This window comes from Heteronotia binoei, chromosome 3 (assembly GCF_032191835.1).
Source record: "Heteronotia binoei isolate CCM8104 ecotype False Entrance Well chromosome 3, APGP_CSIRO_Hbin_v1, whole genome shotgun sequence".
Lineage (NCBI taxonomy): Eukaryota > Metazoa > Chordata > Lepidosauria > Squamata > Gekkonidae > Heteronotia > Heteronotia binoei.
Genome location: NC_083225.1, coordinates 55,511,301 through 55,534,603, shown reverse-complemented (window position 1 = coordinate 55,534,603; position 23,303 = coordinate 55,511,301). Strand labels below are relative to the sequence as shown.

At 40.9% G+C, this 23,303-nt stretch overlaps 1 protein-coding gene across 3 annotated transcripts in view; it reads left to right on the top strand.

Annotated features, from left to right (window-relative positions):
• Nucleotides 1-23,303, top strand: part of TMEM131 (transmembrane protein 131) — a 271,084-nt gene that overhangs the window by 20,929 nt on the left and 226,852 nt on the right. For all 3 annotated transcript variants that reach the window (XR_009555179.1, XM_060233851.1, XM_060233850.1), the window contains exons 2-3: nucleotides 1,917-1,978; nucleotides 7,515-7,555. Coding sequence is in view for 2 of the 3 variants with exons in the window: in XM_060233851.1 (XP_060089834.1) it covers nucleotides 1,917-1,978; nucleotides 7,515-7,555 (103 nt within the window). In the remaining variant the exon portion in view is untranslated. The remainder of the gene's footprint in view (nucleotides 1-1,916; nucleotides 1,979-7,514; nucleotides 7,556-23,303) is intronic.

The window sequence follows — 23,303 nt, the reverse complement described above, 5'->3', positions numbered from 1 at the left end:
ACGTGCAGCCGGAGAGCCAAATTGAGCCTCCAGAGGGCTCCTATCAGGCCCCTGAGCAACAGGCTCTTGTCTGCTTCCTTCTCCCTCTCTATTCTTCCTTCTGCATCTCAGCTTGGTTTACAAGGCTTGCTCAATTGCACAGGAGCTACAGAGCAAAACCTAAATTTTCTCCATTGGTTGAGGTTCCTCTTCCTCCTGGTCCCTTGGGGAAGGAGGGAAAGAACCAGAGCTTCCTTTGTCCAGTTCCCTGGATCCCATGAGAGAAATACAAAGAAAGCACCTTTAAAACCAACAAGTGCTAATATTTTAAGCATGTTCTATTTTAAGGGGTTTTTTTTAAAAAAAATCTTTAATCGTGTTTGTGTCCTTTAAAAATTTTAAATAGGTGCACACATGGCCCAGCCCGACCCAGCATGGTCTCATTTATGTCAGACCCAGCCCTCATAACAAATGAGTTTGACACCCCTGCTAATCACCTCAAGGGGGTGGTACTGCCCACTTTGGGAACCACTGGTCTACACAGAAATGTTAAGGTTTTGTATTTTATTTGCTTTCTCTTCACCTACATGCCATCCTTTTGCCCAGAGGTTTTTTTGTAGAAAAAGCACAGCAGGAACTCATTTGCACCTTGATGTCACCATTTTCACACAGCAGGAACTCATTTGCATATTAGGCCACACACCCCTGATACCAAGCCACCCCTGATACCAAGCCATTCCTGCTAAAAGAAAAAGTCCTGCTTTTGCTTAAACTGCCTTGCAGCTGCCCCCCTCCAGCCATTTTGTTGTGAAAGTATCTTTACTGCTTACACAGTCCTCCTGAGCTCCCTGGGATCAGTTCCCTTGCGAGCAGATGTCTTGTTGTTCACTAGGACTGTTCAGTAGGAAGTTTCTTTTGGTGTCAATCCACAGATTACAGGTCCATCTGCAAAGTTTTTTTCAATTGCTTGTAAAGTCTACAAAGATATAATGTTCTGAAGCTAAATTTTAATTATTATTTTATATACTCTATTCCTCTATTGTTATTTTAAGCAATACTCAAATATTTTGTAAGTATTTTATTTTTGTCTTTTAGCTTTTGTTAACTTGTTCTGATTTGTGCTGGTCATTGACCATATTAAAATGGAATGAACGAAATACTTCTACTGATGTTCAAATCTCTCTTATGCCCAGAAAGAGAGGAGTTTTCTGAGTGGCATCTCTGCCATTGATGGTGGCAGCTTTAGCAAAACCTCTGAAACCCAGTCTGCTGAGTGAAGAGGGATGTGGATGATGGGTAGATGGGGTGGTCAGTCACTTGCATGAGGTGCTAGACCCAGGAAAGCCTACCAGCTCAAGTAATAACAGGGGATCTTTAGTTTAAAACGAACTGGTAGGTTTATAAAAATTATGGATAGTATGGAAACAGGATATTTTTCTACTCATTATTCTAGTACTTGGAGTTCACTCAGTGAAATTGATCTGAAGTAGATTGAAAAAATTTGGAAAAATATTTTAATACACCACACAGTATACAGAATTCACTATCACAAGCTATCCAGCTACAAACTTAAATGGCTTTTAAAAGGTTTATAAAATTGTTGCGGAAAAGGCTGTCAGCAGTTTCAGGCCATGATGTCTCTGTGGAACCTCCCCATTCAGAGCTAAGGGTTATTGCATTCATGCTGTGCTTATAGGCTTCCCAGAGGCATCTGACCAATATCCTCTGTTTAGCTCTGGCTAGGTGGATAGTTGACCTGATCGAGCAGAGTTCTTACTACTTCAGTTAGTTTTAAGTTTTACAGTTGATTTGTTCATTTTGATTCAGTTACCTGGCATGGAAAAATGTTGGATTACAGTATTGTAATTCCTGCTAAATTAATTACACTAATCAATTTGACAAACATTTAATTTATTTATATCTCTCTTCTTTCACAGCTTTCATCCAGTCAGATAGCATAATAGAAGTTTTACGCTTTGATGAAGGAGGCTTATTACAGGTAAATATTTTTCATAAACCCAAATATGCTGATCTTTATTGTTTACATATGCAGTAATTCAGTTGTAGCCATTCAGGGCCACCTTGCCCACTAGGCAAACTAGTAATTTGCCTACGGCACTGGGAGGGGGGGTGCTGAATTGGGCTCCCCCATGAACAAGACAAATGCCTCTCCCCCCACCCCTGCTGCCACCACCACTGCCGCCTGCCCCCTCCCTTCCTTCCGCAGCGCTGCACTCCGACCCCCCCACAAGCACAATCAGAGGAACGCCGCAACAAGTCACGGCCCTACCCTCTTTGACAGGCCCTGGGCTTCTTCTAAGTTCTTTGAAGAATGTGTTGGAGGAAGTTCACTCCCCCCTCACTTCTGGTTCTGGAAGTGAGGGGGAAGAAGCCTCCTCCAGTGTGCTCTTCAAAGAACATAGAAGAAGCCGGGCCTTGTTGAAGTGGGTAGGGCTGAGCCTCATTGCGGCACTCCTCTGGTTGCACTGGGGTGGGGGCGATGGAATGTGGTGCTGTGTTGCAGTGCTGCGGAGGGCAGGTGAAGGCAGTGGGGGGAGGCAGCAAGCAGGGAGCCTGCCTGGAGCGCCACATGCCCTAGCCAGTACTGTAGCCATCTGTAGTCTCTGCAATATGTTATTGATTAAGAAAAAAATGCAACATCAGGTCTGCAAGTAAAATCTAATTCCCTCATCTATTCTGTTCTGATCTTTGTACTTCGCCGTGTTCATTATTTAATCTGTAATCTGCTCTTGATAAAGCATCACTAGGTCTCTCTGCACACTGGTTGGCTAAGTTTGACATTTCTAATGAACAAGGTCAACCTGTGTCAAAAGGCTTCCCTACTATAGTGTAGTAGTAGGTTTTCCTCATCTAACATTTCTCAAGTGCATTCCTGGCACTATAGGTCTTTGTTACGCAACTTCTGTGGTCAGCCTTAAAAGATAAAAGTAGCCTTGGGAGGTAAAAAACAACTTTATTGCTTGCTGTTTTTTTTCCACCTTTCCTCTCACATTCTTAGTTGCCCTTTTCAACATTGATTTTATATAGGTCAATAAACTAGTGGTTTGGGGTGAGTGTGGTTTATGAGATGAAAAAAGAAGAAAGGGCTGGTATGACCCATAACACAATTTGTAATTTGCAAGATAGTGTTTAAAAGTGCTTTTCTGCTTTAAAGTGGAGCTGATATTTAGATTAAATAAATACTCTTCCGCACCCTATTTGTAACATAGCAAACAATGAAGTTACTGTTGCCTCACTGTTGTTATAGTGTTCATAGACAAGCTGGAACGTGTCCAGAGGAGGGCATTGAAGATGGTGAGGGGTCTGGAGACCAAGTGCTATGAGGAAAGGTTGAAGGGCTGTCATATAGAAGATGGTGCAGAATTGTTTTCTGTTGCCCCAGAAGGTTGGACCAGAACCAACGGGTTGAAATTAAATTAAAAGGGTTTACGGCTAAACATTAGGAAGAACTTCTTGACAGAGTGGTTCCTCTGTGGAACAGACTTCCTTGGGCTGTGGTGGGATCTCCTTCCTTGAGGTTTTTGAGCAGAGGCTAGATGGTCATCTGACAGCAATGCTGGTTTTCTGAATTGGGCAAATCATGAGAAAGAAGGTGGGAAGGGTTGCATGAGTGCTAAGTTCTTGTGGCCCTTTTTTACATTGACATTTTAGGGCCAGTCAGCAATTTTTCTCCAGGCCAGTTTTTGTCATCTTCTGGACATGGAGCAAGGGGTCACTGAGGATGTATGTGCATGGGGAAGGTATTTATGAGTTTCCTGCATTGTTCAGGGGGTTGGACTAGATGACTCTGGAGGTCCCTTCCAGCTCTGTGATTCTATGATACTGTTGCAGATTTGAAAGTAAATAATGATTTAGGGCTGTCGCTTCCTAATCTAACCCCCTCCCCAAAGTTAAATCCATTCTTTCTTGTACATTACGGAGCTTCTGAATCTTTAGTGCAAAAAGAGTGATTATCAAGTGATTATATAGTGTAGTTGTGTCTTCAGCATGTCACAGTCACCACTTGAGGGGCATTCTTGGGGCATACCATACTATTCATATGATTGCTCATTAAATATTCACCTGAGATCACTTTATGGTTACTGAATGTTTTAATTACCCAACTTCAGTACATTCTTATCCATTTCTTTATTAGAATAGGAAGGAGTTTATTCAAGTATGTCAGATTCAGAGTTAATATGGTTTTATTGTCCTCCTTGTTATTTTGTTTCCATGTTACCCTTTGTGTATTTATAGTACACAAACGCCAAGAGCACTGGAGGCATATGGATGGGGGAGAAGACTAGGCACTAGTTTGTTGTGTAAAAGGCAAGCTAACGTGCTTTTAATGAGTACATCTAAACATATCAAGCTGCCTTGCCTGGCAATTAGTCTGTCTAGCTTAGTAATGTCTATTGTGACTGGCCAAAAAAATCTTTTCTGTCGCTTGCTATGTCTCCTTTCATGAGATATTGAGACTTTATACAAAGCATAATCTTCTGTATTCAAAACCTGCACGCTGCCACCAAGATATATCCTCTTCCCCTAAACTGATGTACACAGTGTAGTTCTTGAAATGTCAGTTGTGAATCTGGTGAAATTACCAGGAATGTAGCTGAAAAGGCTCAGGTAACTAAACTTGCATGGTCATGGTCTCCAGCAACATTTTCTCATTCAATTTCAGTAGTAGCTAAAGTAGGTAATCTCAGCATTCTAGCTCCATAGTTTTTGTTAATTTAGTATGAATAGAACACAGCAGAAACTGACATATTCAGTGGATGCCAAAGTTGGAAATTGTAAAATGGGCTGGGGAATTTTTCAAGGGCAGTTTATATAGTGTTTGAGCCACATATGTTCTGTATGCTTTTAAGCAAGCTTTCTGAGCTTTTATCCAAAATTACCAGGCACAGCTGTGTAGGAGTCTGTGTGCGTAATCGTACTTATAGAGCATATTATGTAAAATGTTTTGGTTTTACATAATGAGACTGTGGCATTCATAACATCTGTGAGGAGTTTGGAATCTAGCAGTATGACAGTTGTATATGAAAAAGCGGGTAATGTTGACAGGTATTCAAGCTGCAGTTTAGTCATGGTTCTGGGCTAAGGGCCAAGTTTACTGGTTTGGGGTTTTTTTGGAATTTCTTAATTTAGACTTGCGCACTGTCATTTGTCATCATTATGGCAGATGTAGTCTTATACAATTGACACCTGGGAGTAATCTGAGTAGGTCACATTTGAAAGAATTTTGCATTTGAAGATACGTTTCTGTAGGAACGGCACATTTCTGGGCTTGAGGTACCAACAAGCCCTCCAAAACAAAGATGCAGAAGAGCTATTGAAGCAGATAATAAGTTTTCCATTTCTGGTATTCTAACATAATTCTTATATCTACTTTAATTCTGACTCATGGTAGCAGTGATGGCACAATGAATAGGCTTTCTTCCCAGTGTTCATAATGACAAAAACGTGTAGCTTACATGGGTGCATCAAGTGACCCATCTTGGCTACTGAGTAATAGGTAGTTCTGAGTAATAGGTAGCCTCAGCATGTTCATGTGGAATTAGCTAGCTTAATTTGGTGGGCTTATTTACTACTGCCGCTATGTATGTTTTCCTGGAAATTAAATCCTACTAAATTTAGTTGGGCTGAAGCTCAAGTAAGGGTGCATATGACTACAACCTTAGGGTGCAGTCCTGAACAAGTTTACCTGTAAGCAATTCCCATTTTATTCAGTAAGGCTTATTCCCAGGATAATGTTCTTAGTTTTGTTCCCTGAGTGGATCAAATCAAGGCACCCACCTGTCACAGTGCGGAAGAATACTTACTGACTTGCGTTGTTTTGGTCTTGTAAAACCATAATCCCATTTTGGGAATACGGTAGATAGTTTTCTGCATAAATCTAGTATTCAGTTTGTGTGTTTACACTGAAGCTTCTTAGAGCCATACTATCATTCATAATGGACAACTGCTGCATCTCCAGCTATTCAAGAGTTTGTTACTAGGAAGATGTTAACTTTGTCCTAAAATACCAGTGCTGCAAAATACGTGGTGTTTGATAACCAAGATGGCATTTTCCCTCACATGTAAGAAGTTTTGTTTTTAAAGGAGGTTAATTCTCTGGATTCATTTTCCTTTAAGCCTTTCAGCCAATGCAAAGGTCAATTTTGTTACCTGGAGCAGGGTATTTCCTTCAACACTTTAATCAGCAAGCAGATGTGGAATCCCTTGCAGTAATAGCTGGGAGCAAAATTTTGTCTGCCAACAATCAGTCTGTTTGAGAAGTTATTATCTGAGCTTGTCTCAAATTACTTTTCATATTACTAGATCTCTACTGACTACTTGGCTGTTTCCAGCTGCAAGATTTTTTTTCTAGTGTATTTGCATATCAGTAGTTTATGATAACACAGGCATTTAGAGACGAGTAATTATAGAAAGTGTCATATCACATTTGCCTATGGCTTAGCTGCGTAATAACTCAATTATGCTGATAGACTATTCAGATTGCTTTGTTCTCTCTTGATTCACTGATTTTAAAAGGCAGTTAATTGTGTCATTGTCACATGTCTACTTGGTGCATGAAATGTGATGGAAGCACACATCAAGGATTAATTATGTATCTTTTTACTTAAGCTTCTGCTTGATAATTGACTTTCCTAGTTTAATGTCTGAAAACCAACAAACAATTTCCGGGCATAGAACTAATGATATTTTGTTCATAACATACAATGAGATAATTAACTGCTTCATAACTTCTTTGCTAGATACAGCTAATGTAACCTGTCTTATTACATTTTTTTAAAATGTAAAATTCTAATGATTGTATGATTCGCCAGCCCCTGGTGGCTTTTTATCTGCAAGGATCCAGTGACCCCCCCCCCCACCAGCAGCAGCTTTTAGATGGTTGTAGGTGCTGTTGCCTGAACTGGAAGGCAGGGGTCAGTCCAGCTGATGGAAAATGATCCAACCCTTGGGTTCCTGTTGTAGAAGTTCTTTGTCCATGTTAAATACTGGCTGTGTTACTTGCATTTCTGTGCACAAGTTAATTTTGGAAAAAATGTGTCTTAGGCTAGTGCAAATTGAAGACCTTTGGAGAGTTTACTTCTGTGAGCTAAGGCTAGCATGCAAATCACTTACCTGCCTGTTGTTTCACTATTATCAGATAATGGCAGATATTCCATGAAGCCAAGAATTCCCCTGTATAGGTGGCAATTTAGGACTCACCTTGACTTCCTACTAGGGTTGCCAGTCTCCAAGTGGGACCTGGAGATCTCTTGCTTTTACAGCTGATTTCTAGCTGTCTGAGATCAGCTCCCCTGGAGAAAATGGCTGCTTTGAAGGGAGGGCTCTATGGCTTTGTACCATTCCAAGGCCCCTCCCCTCCCCAAACCCCGCCCTCTTCCAGACCCACCCCCAAAGTCTTCAGGTATTTTCCAACACGGACCTGGCAGCCATACTTCCTACTCAGGATTACTTTAATGGTAAAGGTCTTTATTACTCTTTGATACTGAAGTTCACATTTTTTTTGTTCTTTTTAGACTGAGACAACTATTGGCCTCGGTACATATCAGCAGAAAAGGTAAGATGCTTTTTATGATGTATTCATTTTGTGTTGTGTGAACTACAGCAGTTTTTTAGAGTTCTTCAGCTATAATTGAAGTTTTGAATACTTTATAGTGTCTGCTAGAAAAAATTATTGTACATTTTATAGATATAATTAGCCTTATCTAAGCTAATTAGCATAGTCATATTAAGCGGATGTTATCATATGATAAACTTACAGTGGACATATATCCTTATAAGTCCATTGAAGTCTGTGCTTAGGAGGATGTAACTCCACTTAGGACTTTTGTATAAAATTGCTCAGCTATTAGTGAAATTTTGCAAGACGATGTGGCAGTAGTTGGTGGAGATAAATTTACCATGGGTTTGATTCTACCTACCACCTTATAATCATGTTGAAATACCTGTGGAGGTAATGAAATACCCACACTGAATTAGAGGAAGTTACAGAAGAGTCCATAGTTTGGAATAAAATGGATGTGTTTTAAGCAAACAGGAGGGGTTAACTTGAAGCCACTGATATGGTATGCTGCTCTAAGATATTGTGCTGCCTTCTGCCAGGCAGGTGAAAGGAACTTCTTATATAGAGTTTATCAGTGCTGTTGTTTGATTTGCTGGGGCACAGCTAATTGGTTCTACGGTTCAGCAATTACTGACCAGTGTGGCAACAGTAAACTCTTTGCTTGTCTATAGGCATTTCTACTGTACTACACAGAGTTAACTCTTATTTTCTGCTTGTACCATAATTATCGAATGCTTATTGCAAATGTGGGCTACATTGTGTAGAGAATGATGTCAAAATGCAAAAGTTTATATCTAGCAACTTTAATATCTCCTGCCTGTGGCTTACACCTTCTCTGATGAGGTGGCGTTTTGTAAAAGAGTTAACAGTGGCTTTTCTACAAGTCCATTGCATCTGTAACTGACAGTTTGTTTTCAAAGGAGCCATGTAAATACTTTATATAGTTACATCTCCAGAATGGGAGAAATGTGTGGTTAATTGAACTTAATTAGATCCGGTGTGCAGAATAACCATTGGACAATTGCATATCTGCAGATGGAAATAGGTCATACTCTGACTAGTCAGTTATTGGACAGTAGTGGTGGTAGGGGAAATTGTACATTTGGAAGATAATGACCTAAAGGTGGTTTTGACCAGTTCAGTTGCGCTGAGGTATTTTTAGAACATATCAACACTGTAACAAGTTTGTATTTATTTGGAGAAGAAATTCTAGGCCTATGGTTAGAAGGGATTATGTGCTATTGGAGAAGTAGATGGGTGAATATATATATTTTTCCTGGTTGGCTAGCATGCCTTAATGCCAAAAACTCCTGAGCCCTTCTCAAATGTACCTTGTGAGTTCTAATCCGTAGCTCCCCTGTGGTACTAGGAAAGCGGTTTCCAATAAGTTGTTCTGCTGAATTGCCTGAACAGAACAAAAATTATGTCAGTAGGTTACAAGAAGCAGCTGTATTCTATACTGACTGTAGAGCACACTGCAAGCAGTCTCCTACCTTCAGCTTTCACTAACCATCTGAAGTGCAGGAAAGTCTGAGCACTCCCGTATTGGCTAAATTTCCTTTCTCCAGGTTGGAAGTAAACTAGCTATGGTGATCTCACCCTCTTCCCTCCCTCATGCACAGGATTTTCCTTTTGTTCTTTTTTGCCTAGCAGCCCACATATCTATTTTCTTATTTGTTGGTCTGTGGCAGTCCCACCCTGTCACATTATTATAGACTAGGAATAAGGCCCATTGTGGAAATAAATACAGTGAGCTCTAGATAGAGGCTTTGGGCAAGTACCCCAGCCTTGGGCACTCAGGGTCAATTTGCTGTGGTGTCATCACATGACATCATGCAGAGACTGAAGCTCAGCATTCCTTTTGTCTGCAGTGTGTTGTTAATGCCTTTTCCTGCCATCTTCTGCCTTGTGTTTAGCATCAGTGTGTGCTGGTGGTGTGATCTGCTTTTTTTTTTGGCCTGGCAGGGTTATGTTACAGTATGTGCCTCAATGTGGCCATTTTCTGTAAGGAAATTGATCTGACTTCATATGAACATATGAAGCTGCCTTATACTGAATCAGACCCTTGGTCCATCAAAGTCAGTATTGTCTTCTCAGACGGGCAGCGGCTCTCCAGGGTCTCAAGCTGAGGTTTTTCAGCTTCCCATCTGCTCCCTCTGTCCCTGCAGCCTCTACCTTGGAAAAGCACAGTCTTCCTTCACAGTGTGGACCAAAGCTGGAGGGAAGTTACCTCAGCAGGGTATAATGACACAGAGTCCACCCTGCAGAACAGCCATTTTCTTCAGGGGAGCTGATCTCTGCCATCTGGAAATCAGTTGTAATTCCGAGTGATCACTGGCCCTCACCTGGAGATTGGCAATAGTGGTTCCCCAGGAGGGAATGGCTGGTTTGGAGGGTGGAGTCTGTGGCATTGTATCTGTCAGATATCCCACCCCTTCCCAAAACGCATCCTTTCCAGGCTCCACCCCTCAGATCTCCAAGACCTGGAGCTGGCAACTCCATCTCCTTCCCAGCCAACCATCAACCTGCCTTTATCTGCCCCTCTGACTTCAGCTTTCCATCTCCTCCCCCCCTCCCTGCAGGGTCTACCTAGGAAAAGCACAGTTTTTCTCCACAGTGGGGGCCAAAGCAGCTTACATCATTCTCATCTCCCCTTTTGATCTGCACAACAACCCTGTGAGGTAGATTAGGCTGAAAGTCTGTGACTGGTCTGAAATCAGCCATTCCGCTTCCGCAGCAAGAACCTGGGTTCTTACAAACCCTGCTCTGAAGCCTATTCCAGTGGGGATCCAAAGTCGCATTGTTCTCCTGTCCTCCATTTTATCATCAGAAGAGCCTTGTGAGGTAGGTCTGGCTGGGAATGTATCATCCAGCAACTTCCTAGACACAAATGATAGGTTGCTTAAAAGTTCTATTATTACATGTTGTCTTTAATGAGGATTAAATTGTTCAGAGCATTCAAATTCCCTTCCTTTTGGGCACTGTAACTTCCATCATCATTCTGAGGTTAGTAGCCAGTTTTCAAACATGTAGCATTACTTTCTAAGTTATGTACACTATCCAATGTATTTCTCTTTTAGCTGTATTAACATACTCAAATAGGGATATTGGCTGTTTATCTCATTATGTATACCGAACGCATCTTCCACTATATTTTAATGTATTTTTCTTCTAATGGCAAACTATATGTATGTTAGATGTTAAAAGGTAGTTGAATGGAAAAATAATGTTCTCTTTTTGACCCGGACTTATATAATTGAGTAATTGACATACATTCTCACATTTTGACATATTACTGTTTTATTGCTTTCTCATACTCATGCTGCCCAGATCAAAGGTTTGCTCAGTTTGTTAATTTTACTATTCTGTCATTGGATCTTAAATATGTGCCATTTTGCATTTCCAAAAACTGCCTACCAGCTATATGTTGCGTTGCCCACTGCACCTGATTCTTCATCTGATGAAGTGTACTTGGAGCACTGATGTTCTGAATAAAATTTTGTTTATCTTAAAGGTGCACTTGACTCCTTAGTTTCAGTTGCAAATAGCACGGAGTTGTGGTTTGTCTCACCTGGCTAGGATTTATTCATGCCTTTTAGTTTTGGCCATGGAACCTGCACAATCATCCTGGAGCTGGTGACCAATTTGGGGTCTTCTACTTTCTCTGTTAAGTTATACCTGCCAGTGTAGTGTAGTGGTTAAAGTGTTAGACTAGGATGTGGGAAACTCTGCCATGGAAGCATGCTGGTGATCTTGGGCCAGTCACACACACTCTCAGCCTAAGCTACCTCATAGGGTTGTTGTCTGGATAAAATGGAGGAGGAGCATAGATTTATACCCCGCCCTTCTCTCTCAATCAGAGTCTCAGAGCTGCTTACAGTCTCCTTTATCTTCTTCCACCACAACAGATACCCTGTGAGGTAGGTGGGGCTGAGAGAGCTCTCACAGAAGCTGCAGTTTCAAGGACAACTCTTGCGAGAGCTATGGCTAACCCAAGGCCATTCCAGCAGCTGCAAGTGGAAGAATGGGGAATCAAACCCAGTTTCCCAGATAAGATTCTGCACACTTAACCACTACACCAAAGGAAAACTACATAAGCTGCTTTGGTTCCCATTGTCTCTGTCTGTCTCTCTCATCGCTGCTCAAATTTTAATTAAAACGTATATCTTTGCGTTGTCAGCATAATATAAATGTTAGGTTATTTAAATTATCCAAGTAAACTGCCAGCTAATGTGTATGAATTAGTTTAGTTTTGGAATAGACAGAAATATGCAAAATTGGCTGTAAGAGGTTTCACTTCCTACTTATTTCTGAAATAGTTAATTTATATTTACATTTACAAATACAAATACAGTGAAAGTGAGACACTTTCAGCCATTTAATATGGGAGCTGCTATGCTTGCTCAATGCCACCTCTTTTGCATCAAATAGTATTTTAAGAAGTACGGGCGTTTACAGTTATTTCTGTAGAAGTTGCTAAGCAGTGAAAAGGAAGTAGTCAAATTATGGGTATGCAAAATATTGTGGTGCAAACTGACATTGTTTAACGGATTGGTAGGAGATATGTTTCATAATTAAACTGTAGTCAGTCAATATTTTAAATTTTTCATCTCTTGATTTGCATTTGGTTTTAAATTAATCTCTTATATATTTTGAACTCCTTGTGCCTTTCATTTCAGTCATTAAAGATTGCTAAGAAATAGTTCATTACAGGAACATCAGTGGCAATGTGCTTGGTGTGCCATTTGAAAAAGGGAGAAGGATAAAACAAGCCTGTATCCCTTGTGGCCACTCATCCCACTGTCACTGTAACTGTTGTCATCCTACTTCTCCAGGCCCCAACTTTAATAAGATAAAATGAAGCATCTACTCTAGACATCTTTACTTATACAGTTATCTTTTCTGTTTGTGCATGGCAAATGTAGCAAGAGGTACCATTGGTTTACTCTCTCTACCATACATCTGCCACCCCGGTAATCTTATTTTACATGGACACCTGAGAAGGGTGGTTACGTTGCTCCTTCTGTTCTTAGGAGTCCAGCATGAAATGAGCGACCTGAGAATAGGGGAGCAAAATCCTTTCACCTATGCATAGCGACCAGGGAGTGAGGAAGAAGTGCCTGTGCAAATGAAAAGCATTGTTGCTATATATGTGGGATGTTTTTATAAATCCTTCCCAGGAAGAATCAAATGGGTTGAAAGCTGAGTTGGCATGTGGAATGGGGAAATGGAGTGGATGAGTAATATGGTCTCTTTTAGGAACTCTTTTGCGATGGCGAGAACCTGATTAGCTGTGTAGGTTACAGAGGAACTGAAGGCAATAAAACTAAAAGGATGGCAGGATAATGTTGGTGGAAGACATGTGCTGAATCCAGTTAAGCACAGGCTACAGCCCATATTAAGACTTGGTCTGTGGGCTGTTTCAAGTCACTTTGTGTTGAGGTCTTGATGGTTCACTGTGACCAGCGTGTTAAGTACTTTGCAAATAAAGTTGATCATGGACATTCTGGCTTTAGAAAAAAGTGTGCATTTAATTGGGAATCCTGGTTTGTCCTATTTTCATGGATACTTTAAGTTTTTGCAACACCAGGATATGGCCAAGATATCTGGAAAGGTGGGACCTAAGTCTGTATGCTTGACTCTTGTCCTTCTTTCCTGTTTAGAGCTGCCACTGGGGGGCAGAAGTCTCGAATGCCTTCCTTAGCTTAACAGGAAGTACCCACAGTGTTAAAGGAGGCTGTCATAAAGAAATCTTCTCTTGATTCCTACAGACTAAACACACTATACCTGGGCGTCCCTGTTGGGTCTTCTCAGCAGCTCTTAATATCAACAGTGACTGTACTCTTGATGAGTTAGTGTTGGAAGATAATGTTCTGCAGTGGTTTTAATCATTCCTAAAATGTAGGGTTGAAAGATAATGCCAGTAAGGTGCTGGTCCTCCCTGTAGCCTTTGGCCTAGGGAGGTGCCCCAGTCTTTCATCCAGTCTCCCATGACACATAACATTTACATGAAGCTGCTGGATGTGTTTGTGAATAATGTCCATTGTGTGCTTGTTCTGTGCTACCCATTCTCACCTTTCTCTATTTCCTTCTCTTTTCTGGACCCATTTTTCCCAAATCCTTGTTTGGAACTCTTAACTATTACACCACACAGGTTTTTGTGATGTGGTTACTGATGAACAGTAGCAAGCAGCCTGTGTTAATTATACAAATTGCATGGAAGCATGTAATCCAGTGGCTGTTGTTGAGCCTGGCCCCTCCCCCTGCATTTTCCTTACTGCAAACAAGGCTTGAAGGCTAGCAATATTTGTGGTCACCTAGGAGTGGCTACCAGCAGCATCAGTTTCTTAAAGGTGCTCCTTTATCATTTTGGGGGGGGATTTATCATCCATTGCATTTTTTTAAGATTCTAGATTTTCAGCAAATTTGGAGCTTTTCACAGGTTTGTAGAAAGATTTGTCTTGTCTCTCCTTGGTGCAGTTTCTGGATTTAAGTATTTGCACACTGAGAAATTATTGTATTAAACTATGTGGACTTTTCTTGAAAATACTGGTCCATAATTTGTCTGACAGGTCACTTGCAAGGATAAGCCACTGTAAGGAAGAGATCAGCTTAGAGCCAGCTAATACATTAAAGCTAGTTACAGACCTAAGTTTTGGCAGGAACTGTCCAGTTTTTAGTTTGCCAGAGCTGCTGAGTCATCCTAATTAACAGCTTGGCTGGAGGAGGCAAAGGAAGCCAGTGGGTCAACTCCTTTTCTTGGCTTCCAAGATAAAGGGAGGGGGGAGAGAGAGAAAAGCTTTTTATCATCACATGTGTCTGATGGAGGCAGGAAGTCCTCCTGCCCTTCCAGTCTGGATTTATTTGGTTTTTAACTTGTTTGTAAATTTCCAAAGGCACTCCAATTTTCTTTGCCCAGCTAGCACGGGCATGTGATCTGTTCTTGCCTTCTCGATATCAATAAAGAGCTTTTTACCTGATTTATGAGAGTGAAGTGTGCACCATTTGAACCAGGGCTACAAGCAAGTGACCTACAGCCTGGAATCATACAGCCACTGTAATCTTTTGATCAGATAAATCAAGTTCTAGCTTTGGACCCAGTTTAAATTTCTGGTTTTCTCTTCTTCATATGAACCTAGACATTCAATTAAGTCATCAGAAAGGCTCTAATAATTGTTTCCCACCATCAGAGGTATGGTTACTCCAGGTTGGTAATTCCTGGCCGAGAACTTGGGGGTAGAACTTTAGGAGAGTGCAGTTTGGAGAGGAAGTGGGGCCTGAGTGAGGTATAATGTCATAAGAGTTCACCTTCCAAAGTAGCCATTTTCTCCAGGGGATCTGATCTATGTAGTCTAGAGATCAGTTGTAATTCTGGGAGATCTCCTGACTCCACCTGGTGAATGGCCACCTTAGTGGTTATACAAGACATGGTTTTCTAGTCTTGTCACACAAGAACTTGTTTTCTCTGTGTGGCCTTCCATGCCACATCCATTTTTCTTGTTTCTGGCACACTTGAAGTGCCTTGAAGACAGATGAGAGTAAGATGGAAATTCTTGGTTGGTGATTCAAAACAATCTCATTTCAAAGAGCTTTGGGGGTAGGCAGAATATGAGTTCCAGTTGTGGTGTTACTGCTACTAGTCCTTTCCCCTCCAGTTTTCAGATTATTACTCCCTCTGTTGCTATCTAATTTGATGGTTCTTCTGTCGACTTGATTGATGCTCCAGTGTCTGTATATTAATTGTTCTGTGCAACAAAATATATTTTTAAAAGCTGGTTAGTTATATCTAAAGTCAAGGTGACAGAGGGCCATTTTCATATTAAACAGCAGGAATAAGTAACTGTGGGTAAAATAAAGAATATGGGTATAAAGAATAAAGAGTATGTTAGACTGTTGCTCAGCATGTGAGAATAAGACTTGCACGAGTCAAATGGGGCAGTCCATCCTACCACCCCCTTTGTCTGTTTTTTTCCTCATAGGTTTCTCCAGTTCTTGAATGGTTTCAGTGTCAGGGTGAGGCCAGAAGAAAGATGAAAAAGATACATTCTTGGTAATCTCTCACCTTTCATCTCTTGCTCTTTTATCTTTCCTTTTGATGCTCCACTTATTTGGAATGATCATTCCTATCAAGATTAGGATGAAGAGGAGAAAGCTTGGATGGGAAGCCATTCAGTAATAAGTCCCCCCCCCCCCAGAAATCAAGATCCCACACAGGTGTGGAGTTAGGTTGGCCATGGTTTGGGAATACAGGCTTCTATATTTAACTTGTAAACGTTGCTGATGTCGCTCTGGGCGATTTATCCCATTCTTGCTTCACAAAGCTGCATCTTCTGGCGATGAGCCAAGAACCTCTTTGTTCATATAGAACTTCTTTAAGAGCTAGTTTTATGCTAGTGGAGATGTGTGGCATTCTCTTATTCTGAGAACTTCCAAATATGCTTTTTGGCCTCATGTTCAGGGAATCCTATTGCCCATTAAACACAACTTTTTCAAGCACATATTTGGAACCCAAGAGGGGGAAGCATTTTGGAAGTGACGATTGCAATGAAAATGGGAAAAGAGTGAAGCACTTCTTCCCACCCCCTTTTGCACTGTAAACTGGCTCTTACTGAAGCTGTTTTTCCCTAAGAAAAGCAGCTGTGGAGCTTTTGTTGCACAGGTACATGCGTAATGACTAGTGAGAGTTTTAAAAAGTAATCAGATTCTGTAGGTGATTTGTTCTTTTTTGTGTGATTTATTCTCTAGCTTTTTTCCCCAGAGCAGCTTTCAAGATCATCTCCATTTGATTGTCACATCAGCAGCCATGTGAGGTGGGTTAGATTGAGTATGTAACAATCCTGAGGTCACCTAGCAAACTTGTAAGATAGGGAAGAGGATTCAAACCTGGATCTCTAGCTTCTAGTCTGACATACTCTTGTCACCACACTACACTGGCTCTTGTTTCTTCTATACAATGAAACTCATGGAAGTTGTTGTTAATAATAACATTCATAGCCCACCTTTCTCACTGAGAGACTGAGTGGATAATCTGTGTTCTGTCCAGGGGTGGCCCTAGAATATCTGGCACCCTAGGCAAGGCTTAGTTTCTGCCTCCCCTCCACACTAATAACCATTAAAAAAAAACACAAATTGTGGGAAAAATGAAAAGCACAAAACTTGTAATTGCTCAGGTCACTGAGTCACGTTGGGTGGGGGGGCCTGATTCAGTGACTCCAGAAGGCCAGCACCCTGGACAATCACCAAGTTTGCCTAGTGGCAGGGCAGGCCCTGGTTCTGTCTCACTTTAAGATTTGCCTGAAGCAATATTCAACCCCTGTTTGATGACCTGGTTTTCTAAGGGCCTGGTAAGTGAGCCAACAAATAGATTGGGGCATAGATTGGGGCCTCTGGGCTACACTTCCTGTCCTTGATACTGTGCCAGTGTGTTATGCTCTGTGTGTATAATCTCAAACAGTAACTGTTTTGAATTGGAGCATTAACTACAGTCAGGTGTTTATTTCCTGTTAGAATCCTGTCTCTTGAAAGACGGTTATTTTCCTTTTCTATTCTTGAGCTACTTTGTATTGCAAATCTTCACATGCGTGCCAAGTAAGTTAAGCTGCAGCATCTTACCACCTATCTGAAGACTTCTTAACATCTGTAAATGCTGCTGACAAATGCTGACTCAGTTCTAGCTTGGAGCCTTTTTGTGTTTGCTCTGAATGAATATCCTGGCATGGTTTAAAAGAGACTAACTTGGCAAAAAAACAAAACCAAACCAGACTAGCCATTAAAGAATTTTGTACAAGATTGGAGATGGTAACAGTTTTATCTTGGCAAATTTCAGTGTTTTGTATGCAGCAAATAAAGGAATATTAGTTGTATGTATTATAGTGATGTAGATGCGACGTTACCCCAGAGTTGGAAACGACTGGTGCTTGCACAGGGGACTACCTTGTTTGTGTCAGTACAGTGACTGATTGTAAAGGAGGATCAATGCGCATATAGTGGTACATCGTACTTAGAATTTCCTTCTTGGAAAATTCTCCTTTTAGCTGAAAGTGGTGGGGGGAAGATGGCACTTCACTGTTATTTCTGGATAAAGGCGGTAAAAGTCATTTGAAAAGGGCTTGGGTACAAATGAACAAAGACATACTCTACTTTAAAACCTCATGGCCAAGACATCATGCAATGAGGGAATTGTTCCAGAGCCACTTACTGTCAGTCGTAACCTGAGCAACCGCATCAGACCTATGATATGATAGATTAAGACGACGATTGGCATTCTGTACCATCGGGCCAAGTCAAACAGGCGGGCAGGGAGGACAGAGTTTCTCAACATCAAATTTCATGGATACCCCCCACCCACCCACATAACAGTAATTGTACTCATTGAGAAAATGCATGACAAACACTTTAAATGAATCCATATTTTATTAATCACAATAGCATATATGTACATTTGAAAAATAATAATACATATAGGCACGAGACATGTTCAGTCTATATGAGGTATGTTTGCTTATTTATTATACTGTATCATTTAATGAGATTGCTGATGCTGTTTTGCAGCTTTCAGAGTCTGGAAGTCTGGTTGAAGCAATGCAAGTTTCAATCCCATCAGCTTGTTTCTATATTTTGGTGCAACAAGTTATGAAAATCACCTCTTTGTTAACGGTTAGTCTGTACTCATGGGAATTTGGTTGGATGCCCGATGAGCTTGATAGCTCATTAACAGTTGGTGGATGCGTATTTATTTTTATTTTAACCCTGCTTATCAATTGTAAGTTGGCTCCCAAAGGAACTCACAGGTGTCAGAATTTAACACAAGTAATTATTAAAAGTGCAATTCAAAAGGATTTTTTTGTGTGTGAAGAGAATTCTCAGCTGTGTAGGATCCAGGCATCAAGGGATGTCTAAAGATACAGCAAGAATACTGTGGAAAAATAACGAATGATCCTGAAAATACTTAACAAGTCTATTGATTATTAAACAGTTAATTCACCAATAGCACAATACAATTCATTTTACTTTACAAAAGTTCATGGATCTCAAATGCAATGTGCAAGGATAGAAATAAAGTTATAAAAGACTCGCAGTTCCTATGTGTCAGTTTCTTGACTTTAAAGCGCTTAATGATGTCCATCCAACTCTGCGGGAAGAATAAAGTGCTAATGCGGTCTGAATTTCAAATGCAGACGATTTTGGTTTTTCAAATCATTTCTTCAGTCTTGCAGATGTTGTATTGAAACTTTTCATTACTTGTAGAAGTTTTGAAAATAGTGGCTCGTGATAAGCCTTTAACAGTAAAGCTGCCTGTAGTACTGTTTCAGATTCCTTTGTCTAAGAGACACCTCCCACATTCCATCATACAACAAAACGCTTCTTACAGCACTAGCTCTGGAGAAAACTCGAGAGGAATCTGAAACAGTACCATAGGCAGCTTTACTGTTAGAGGCTTATCATGACCCACTATTTTCAGAACTTCTACAAGTAATGAAAGTTTCAATACAACATCTCCAAGATTGAAGAAATGATATCAAAGATTTCAGGTTTTCACGGCTGGTAACATCATTAGGGTTGCAGCCGGAGCAGGAGCTCAGACCTTCTTGGCTGCTGTGCATTGCCTGCTCCGGCTGCAACGCCACTGAGGATGTTCTCCGCAGCTGAGAACGAAACGTCTGGAAGGAAAACTTTCTCCAGTAGAACACGGCACTTGATCCCGAAAGATTCTACAAACCCTATTGAAGAAATGATTTGAAAAACCAAAATCGTCTGCATTCGAAATTCGGACCACACTAGCACCTTATTCTTCCTGCGGAGTTGGGTGAATGTCTTTGAGCTCTTTAAAGTCAAGAAATTGACACATAGGAACTGCGAGTCTTTATTTCTTCCTTGCACTTTATTTCTTTATTTCTTTTTTTCTTCATATGAAACTGTATTGTGTGGGGAAACATGGACATTTTTAAAATATTGTTTTAGAGTTTGAAATTAATATTTTTATTAGGTGTCCTTCAAATGGAATCTGGGTTTAAAATGCTCTAATACAATAAATCCTATAAAGTCTACCTTCGTAATTTTTGAAAACTGATCTAAGACCTTCTGTTAAAGTCGTTCAATGAAACACTAGCTTTCTATGTAGAAGAATGAATAAGGACAAAAAACATAGCTTCTGAGGTCAAACTAAGTCATGCATTATGTAAATTATTTACACTGTCCACTAAACTTTCTAATTTAGAAGAAAATGGCATTTTTTTTTTAAGGATTGACTTCCGGGTGGTGGCTCTGGAGGCAGCCAGTATGTAGGCTGTAGTTTTCAGTCTCCACTGTCAGGAGGTGCCCTCCTTTTCCAGCTGTTTCCTGCCTTAGTGCTGAGAGCAGGAATTTGAGGAGTCTGCTTGCCAGCATATTTCTAGTTCTTTATTCCCGTGTCCTGCACTTCTGGCTCCAGATTCACCTCTTTCATCTTCTCTGCTGTCCTCTGTTTTTTCTATCCCATCCCCCCTCCAAGCTCTCTCTATCTCTCCTCTTTGATTGTTCGTTATTTTCTTTCTTTTTAGTTGAACTTCCAAGCTTTCCCTGCCATGGCAAAGATACATTGCAGTTCATTAGAGGAGGCTTCCAAAAACGCTGTGGGTTCTTCAGGAGAGGGCTTTGAATAAATCATTTCTCAGCCACCATGCAGGTGGGCTCTGCAGCCAAAAATGGCTTCTCAAAGGTGGCAGATCTCCAGGGAGAAAATTCAGACCATGGATCCTTAGCTGTGATCCAGCCCCAGTGGGAGCCAGCAAGACATGGCACCAATCCAGGGCCTGACAGGAGCAATAACACAGTTGCTGGTGAGTCTTTCCATGCAAGAGGCCCAAGAGCCCAGGAAATGGGAAGATTACTTTCGGTTCCCAAATAAGTTCAAGTTGGGCTACAGCAGTTTTGTATCCAGATTAATTACCAAACGTGCCTTGCCAGGGCAGGAGAAACAAGGAAAGACAAAGTTCTGCAGCCCTCTGTCCTCGGGATTGGGGTGGGGGGAGCCAGACGTAGTAGTTGATCTAAAACCTCTTTGTATTTCAAAGCCATACAAGACATTTTTCTCTGTCAGCCCCTTCTAATGCAGCTAAGCTTTCAGGGAGTGGAACTTTTACTGAATCTCTTGATTCAGATGGCATGATTGAAAAGAAATGGGGAACTTTCAGATGAAGAGATTTCTGTCCAGGAAGAGCAAAGCAGGTGTTTGCTTCTGGGAGGAGGGGTGGTCGGACTTCTGCTGTCTTACTGGTAAACGCATGGAGATTCTGGAATTATCAGAAAACTACAGAGACCCCAAAGGAACATCTCAGGCTCAGCTCAGAGGTTCAAGATAAGTTTTATCAAACCCTCCAGCAGCATGTTTGCATTTCCTGAATTTGCACCTTGGTCTCGGAGATCCTAGTCCAGCACTTCAACTGCTATACTAAAGAAAGTTTGGATGCATTGGCTCAGGAGGCCATATTTCTCAAGCCTCGGTCAACTACACTGACTCAGCCTCTGTCAAATTTCTGTTTACTCCAGATGAACGAATACAGAATCCAATATCATGCCGATCCATTATGGCTGTAGACATGGAAAGGCAGCCTATATTACATGGGTACTTGGAAGACATGGTGTAAGTTATGTTGGCATCCAGAGGTCTTCTGCCTTGAGGTTATATGGAGAGTATGTGTTAAAAGGTACAGGCAGAAGAGGTCAGAGACTATGGAGACCACTTTACCTCAGATTCTGGTACTTTTCAAAAGATTGTCTGATGTGAAATCTTCAATCAAGCAGGATCCAAAGATAATCAGCGTTTTGACTTCCTTGCTTCTGCTATCTGTAAGAGTAGTTTAGCATCTTCACATGAAACATTTTCTGTGGGGAGCAGCATATTTTCTAGAGGTCCTCAGCTGCCCTTCAGATGTCTTCTTGACATCTTGTTGAAACTGCTGACAGAGGTATTTCTGGTGTGTCACCATCTGTAGGGAAAGTCTTGGAATGGAGCTCATGATTGTGCACTTTCCATCAAAACAAGGTGGTGCTGAAGACAAACCAAATGTAAACACATTAAATCAGCTCTTCCTTCCAGGTCTCATATATGAAATAAAAATTTCCTTTTCTTCTCTTGTTCTTCATACATAGAGGCTTTCAACTTTGAATTTAACTACTTTTGTGAATGTAGATACACCAAAGTGTATGTGTGTTAAGTGCTGTCAAGTTGCGTTCCGACTTATGGCGACTCTATGAATTAATATTCCCCCAAATGTCCTGCGGTTAACCTTGTTCAGGTCTGGCAACTGAGGGCCATTTATGAAATGGTGGGTTCCAAACTTCTATGGAAATCTCTGAACTGGAGAATGAGAGTGCCACCTCATGGCAGAGATAGAAAACTGCAGCCTATTTCATGCCTCTAGAGCTCATAGTGGAAGCCAGTGTATCAATGCTGCCCTTTATCCTTCCAGCAGAACTAAACTTCTTGTTAAGCTCAGTCTTAGACAGACAGACAGTTGGAATGGACCTCCAGGGTCATCTAATCCAATCCCGTACACAATGCAGGAAATTCACAGATACCTGCATCACACACAATACATCCCCAGTGAGCCCTCATCCATGCCCACCTCCAGGATCCCTTGACAAACTGGCCTGGAGAAAAATTGCTGACTGACCCTAAAATGTCAATCAGCATTTTCCTGGGTGTGTAAGAACAGGCTATAAGAATTAAGCATTGATGCAACCCTGCCCACTCTCCTCATGATCTACCTAATTCACAAAATCAACACTGCTGTCAAATGGCTATCTAACCTCTCCTTAAAAACATCCAGGGAAGGAGAGCCCACCACCTCCTGAGGAAGTTTGTTCTGCTGAGGAAATGCTCTGTCAGGAAATTCTTCCTAAAGTTTAGCCAGAAACTTTTGATTTAATTTCAACCCACTGGTTCTGGTGTGACCTTTTGGGGGAACAGAAAATGATAGAAAGATGGATGGATGGATGGATGGAAAATACTATTACTTAATTAAAAATTAAATGTCCAGAACTTTGTGTATGCATAGAGAGAGACACACCCAAACAGAAATCTTGTTTTACAATTACCCTTGTAAGCATTTGAAAATGCTGTAGTGCAAAAAACAACACGTTTTAATTGTTATAACAGACAGCAAGCATGCTTATTCAGAAATGTTAGTTACAGTTTTGGAAATGTGACTTAAATCTTCCTTGGGGATAATTAAAATATTTAAATTTAAATTGGTCTACTCTGGCAGTGATTAGTATATTAACAGACCTTTATGAATAATACCTTTATAGCAGATGTTGTTATATGAGAAAGATCTTTAGCTGCAAAGAGTCAGACTGCCTGTTCCGCGTCCCTCCTAAATAATGTAAAATTGATGGTTCTGTCCCTTCTGTTGGTTGGTGGTACTTTGTAGTGAAAAATGTCATTCTGCCTTTTATCCCTCTAAGGCTTCCCAGAGAAGTGGCTTTAAATACTGCCATGACACATCTGCCATTAAAAACAGTGACTATGTTATAGCAAAGAGACAGTTCACCTAGCCATTTAAGTCTGTTCAGCTAAATAGAAGCTACAGTCTTCACAGATGTTAGTGGAGACATTGCTTTGCTTGGTTGTATTGAGTATTTATTCAGTACTTCTGTATAGAGGCTCCCCACAGTCTAGCATTGTTGTGTGGCCATGGTAAAAGTTCATCCTATCTATCATATTGTTTGAGAATGAAGATAACTACAAGGGCTACTAGTA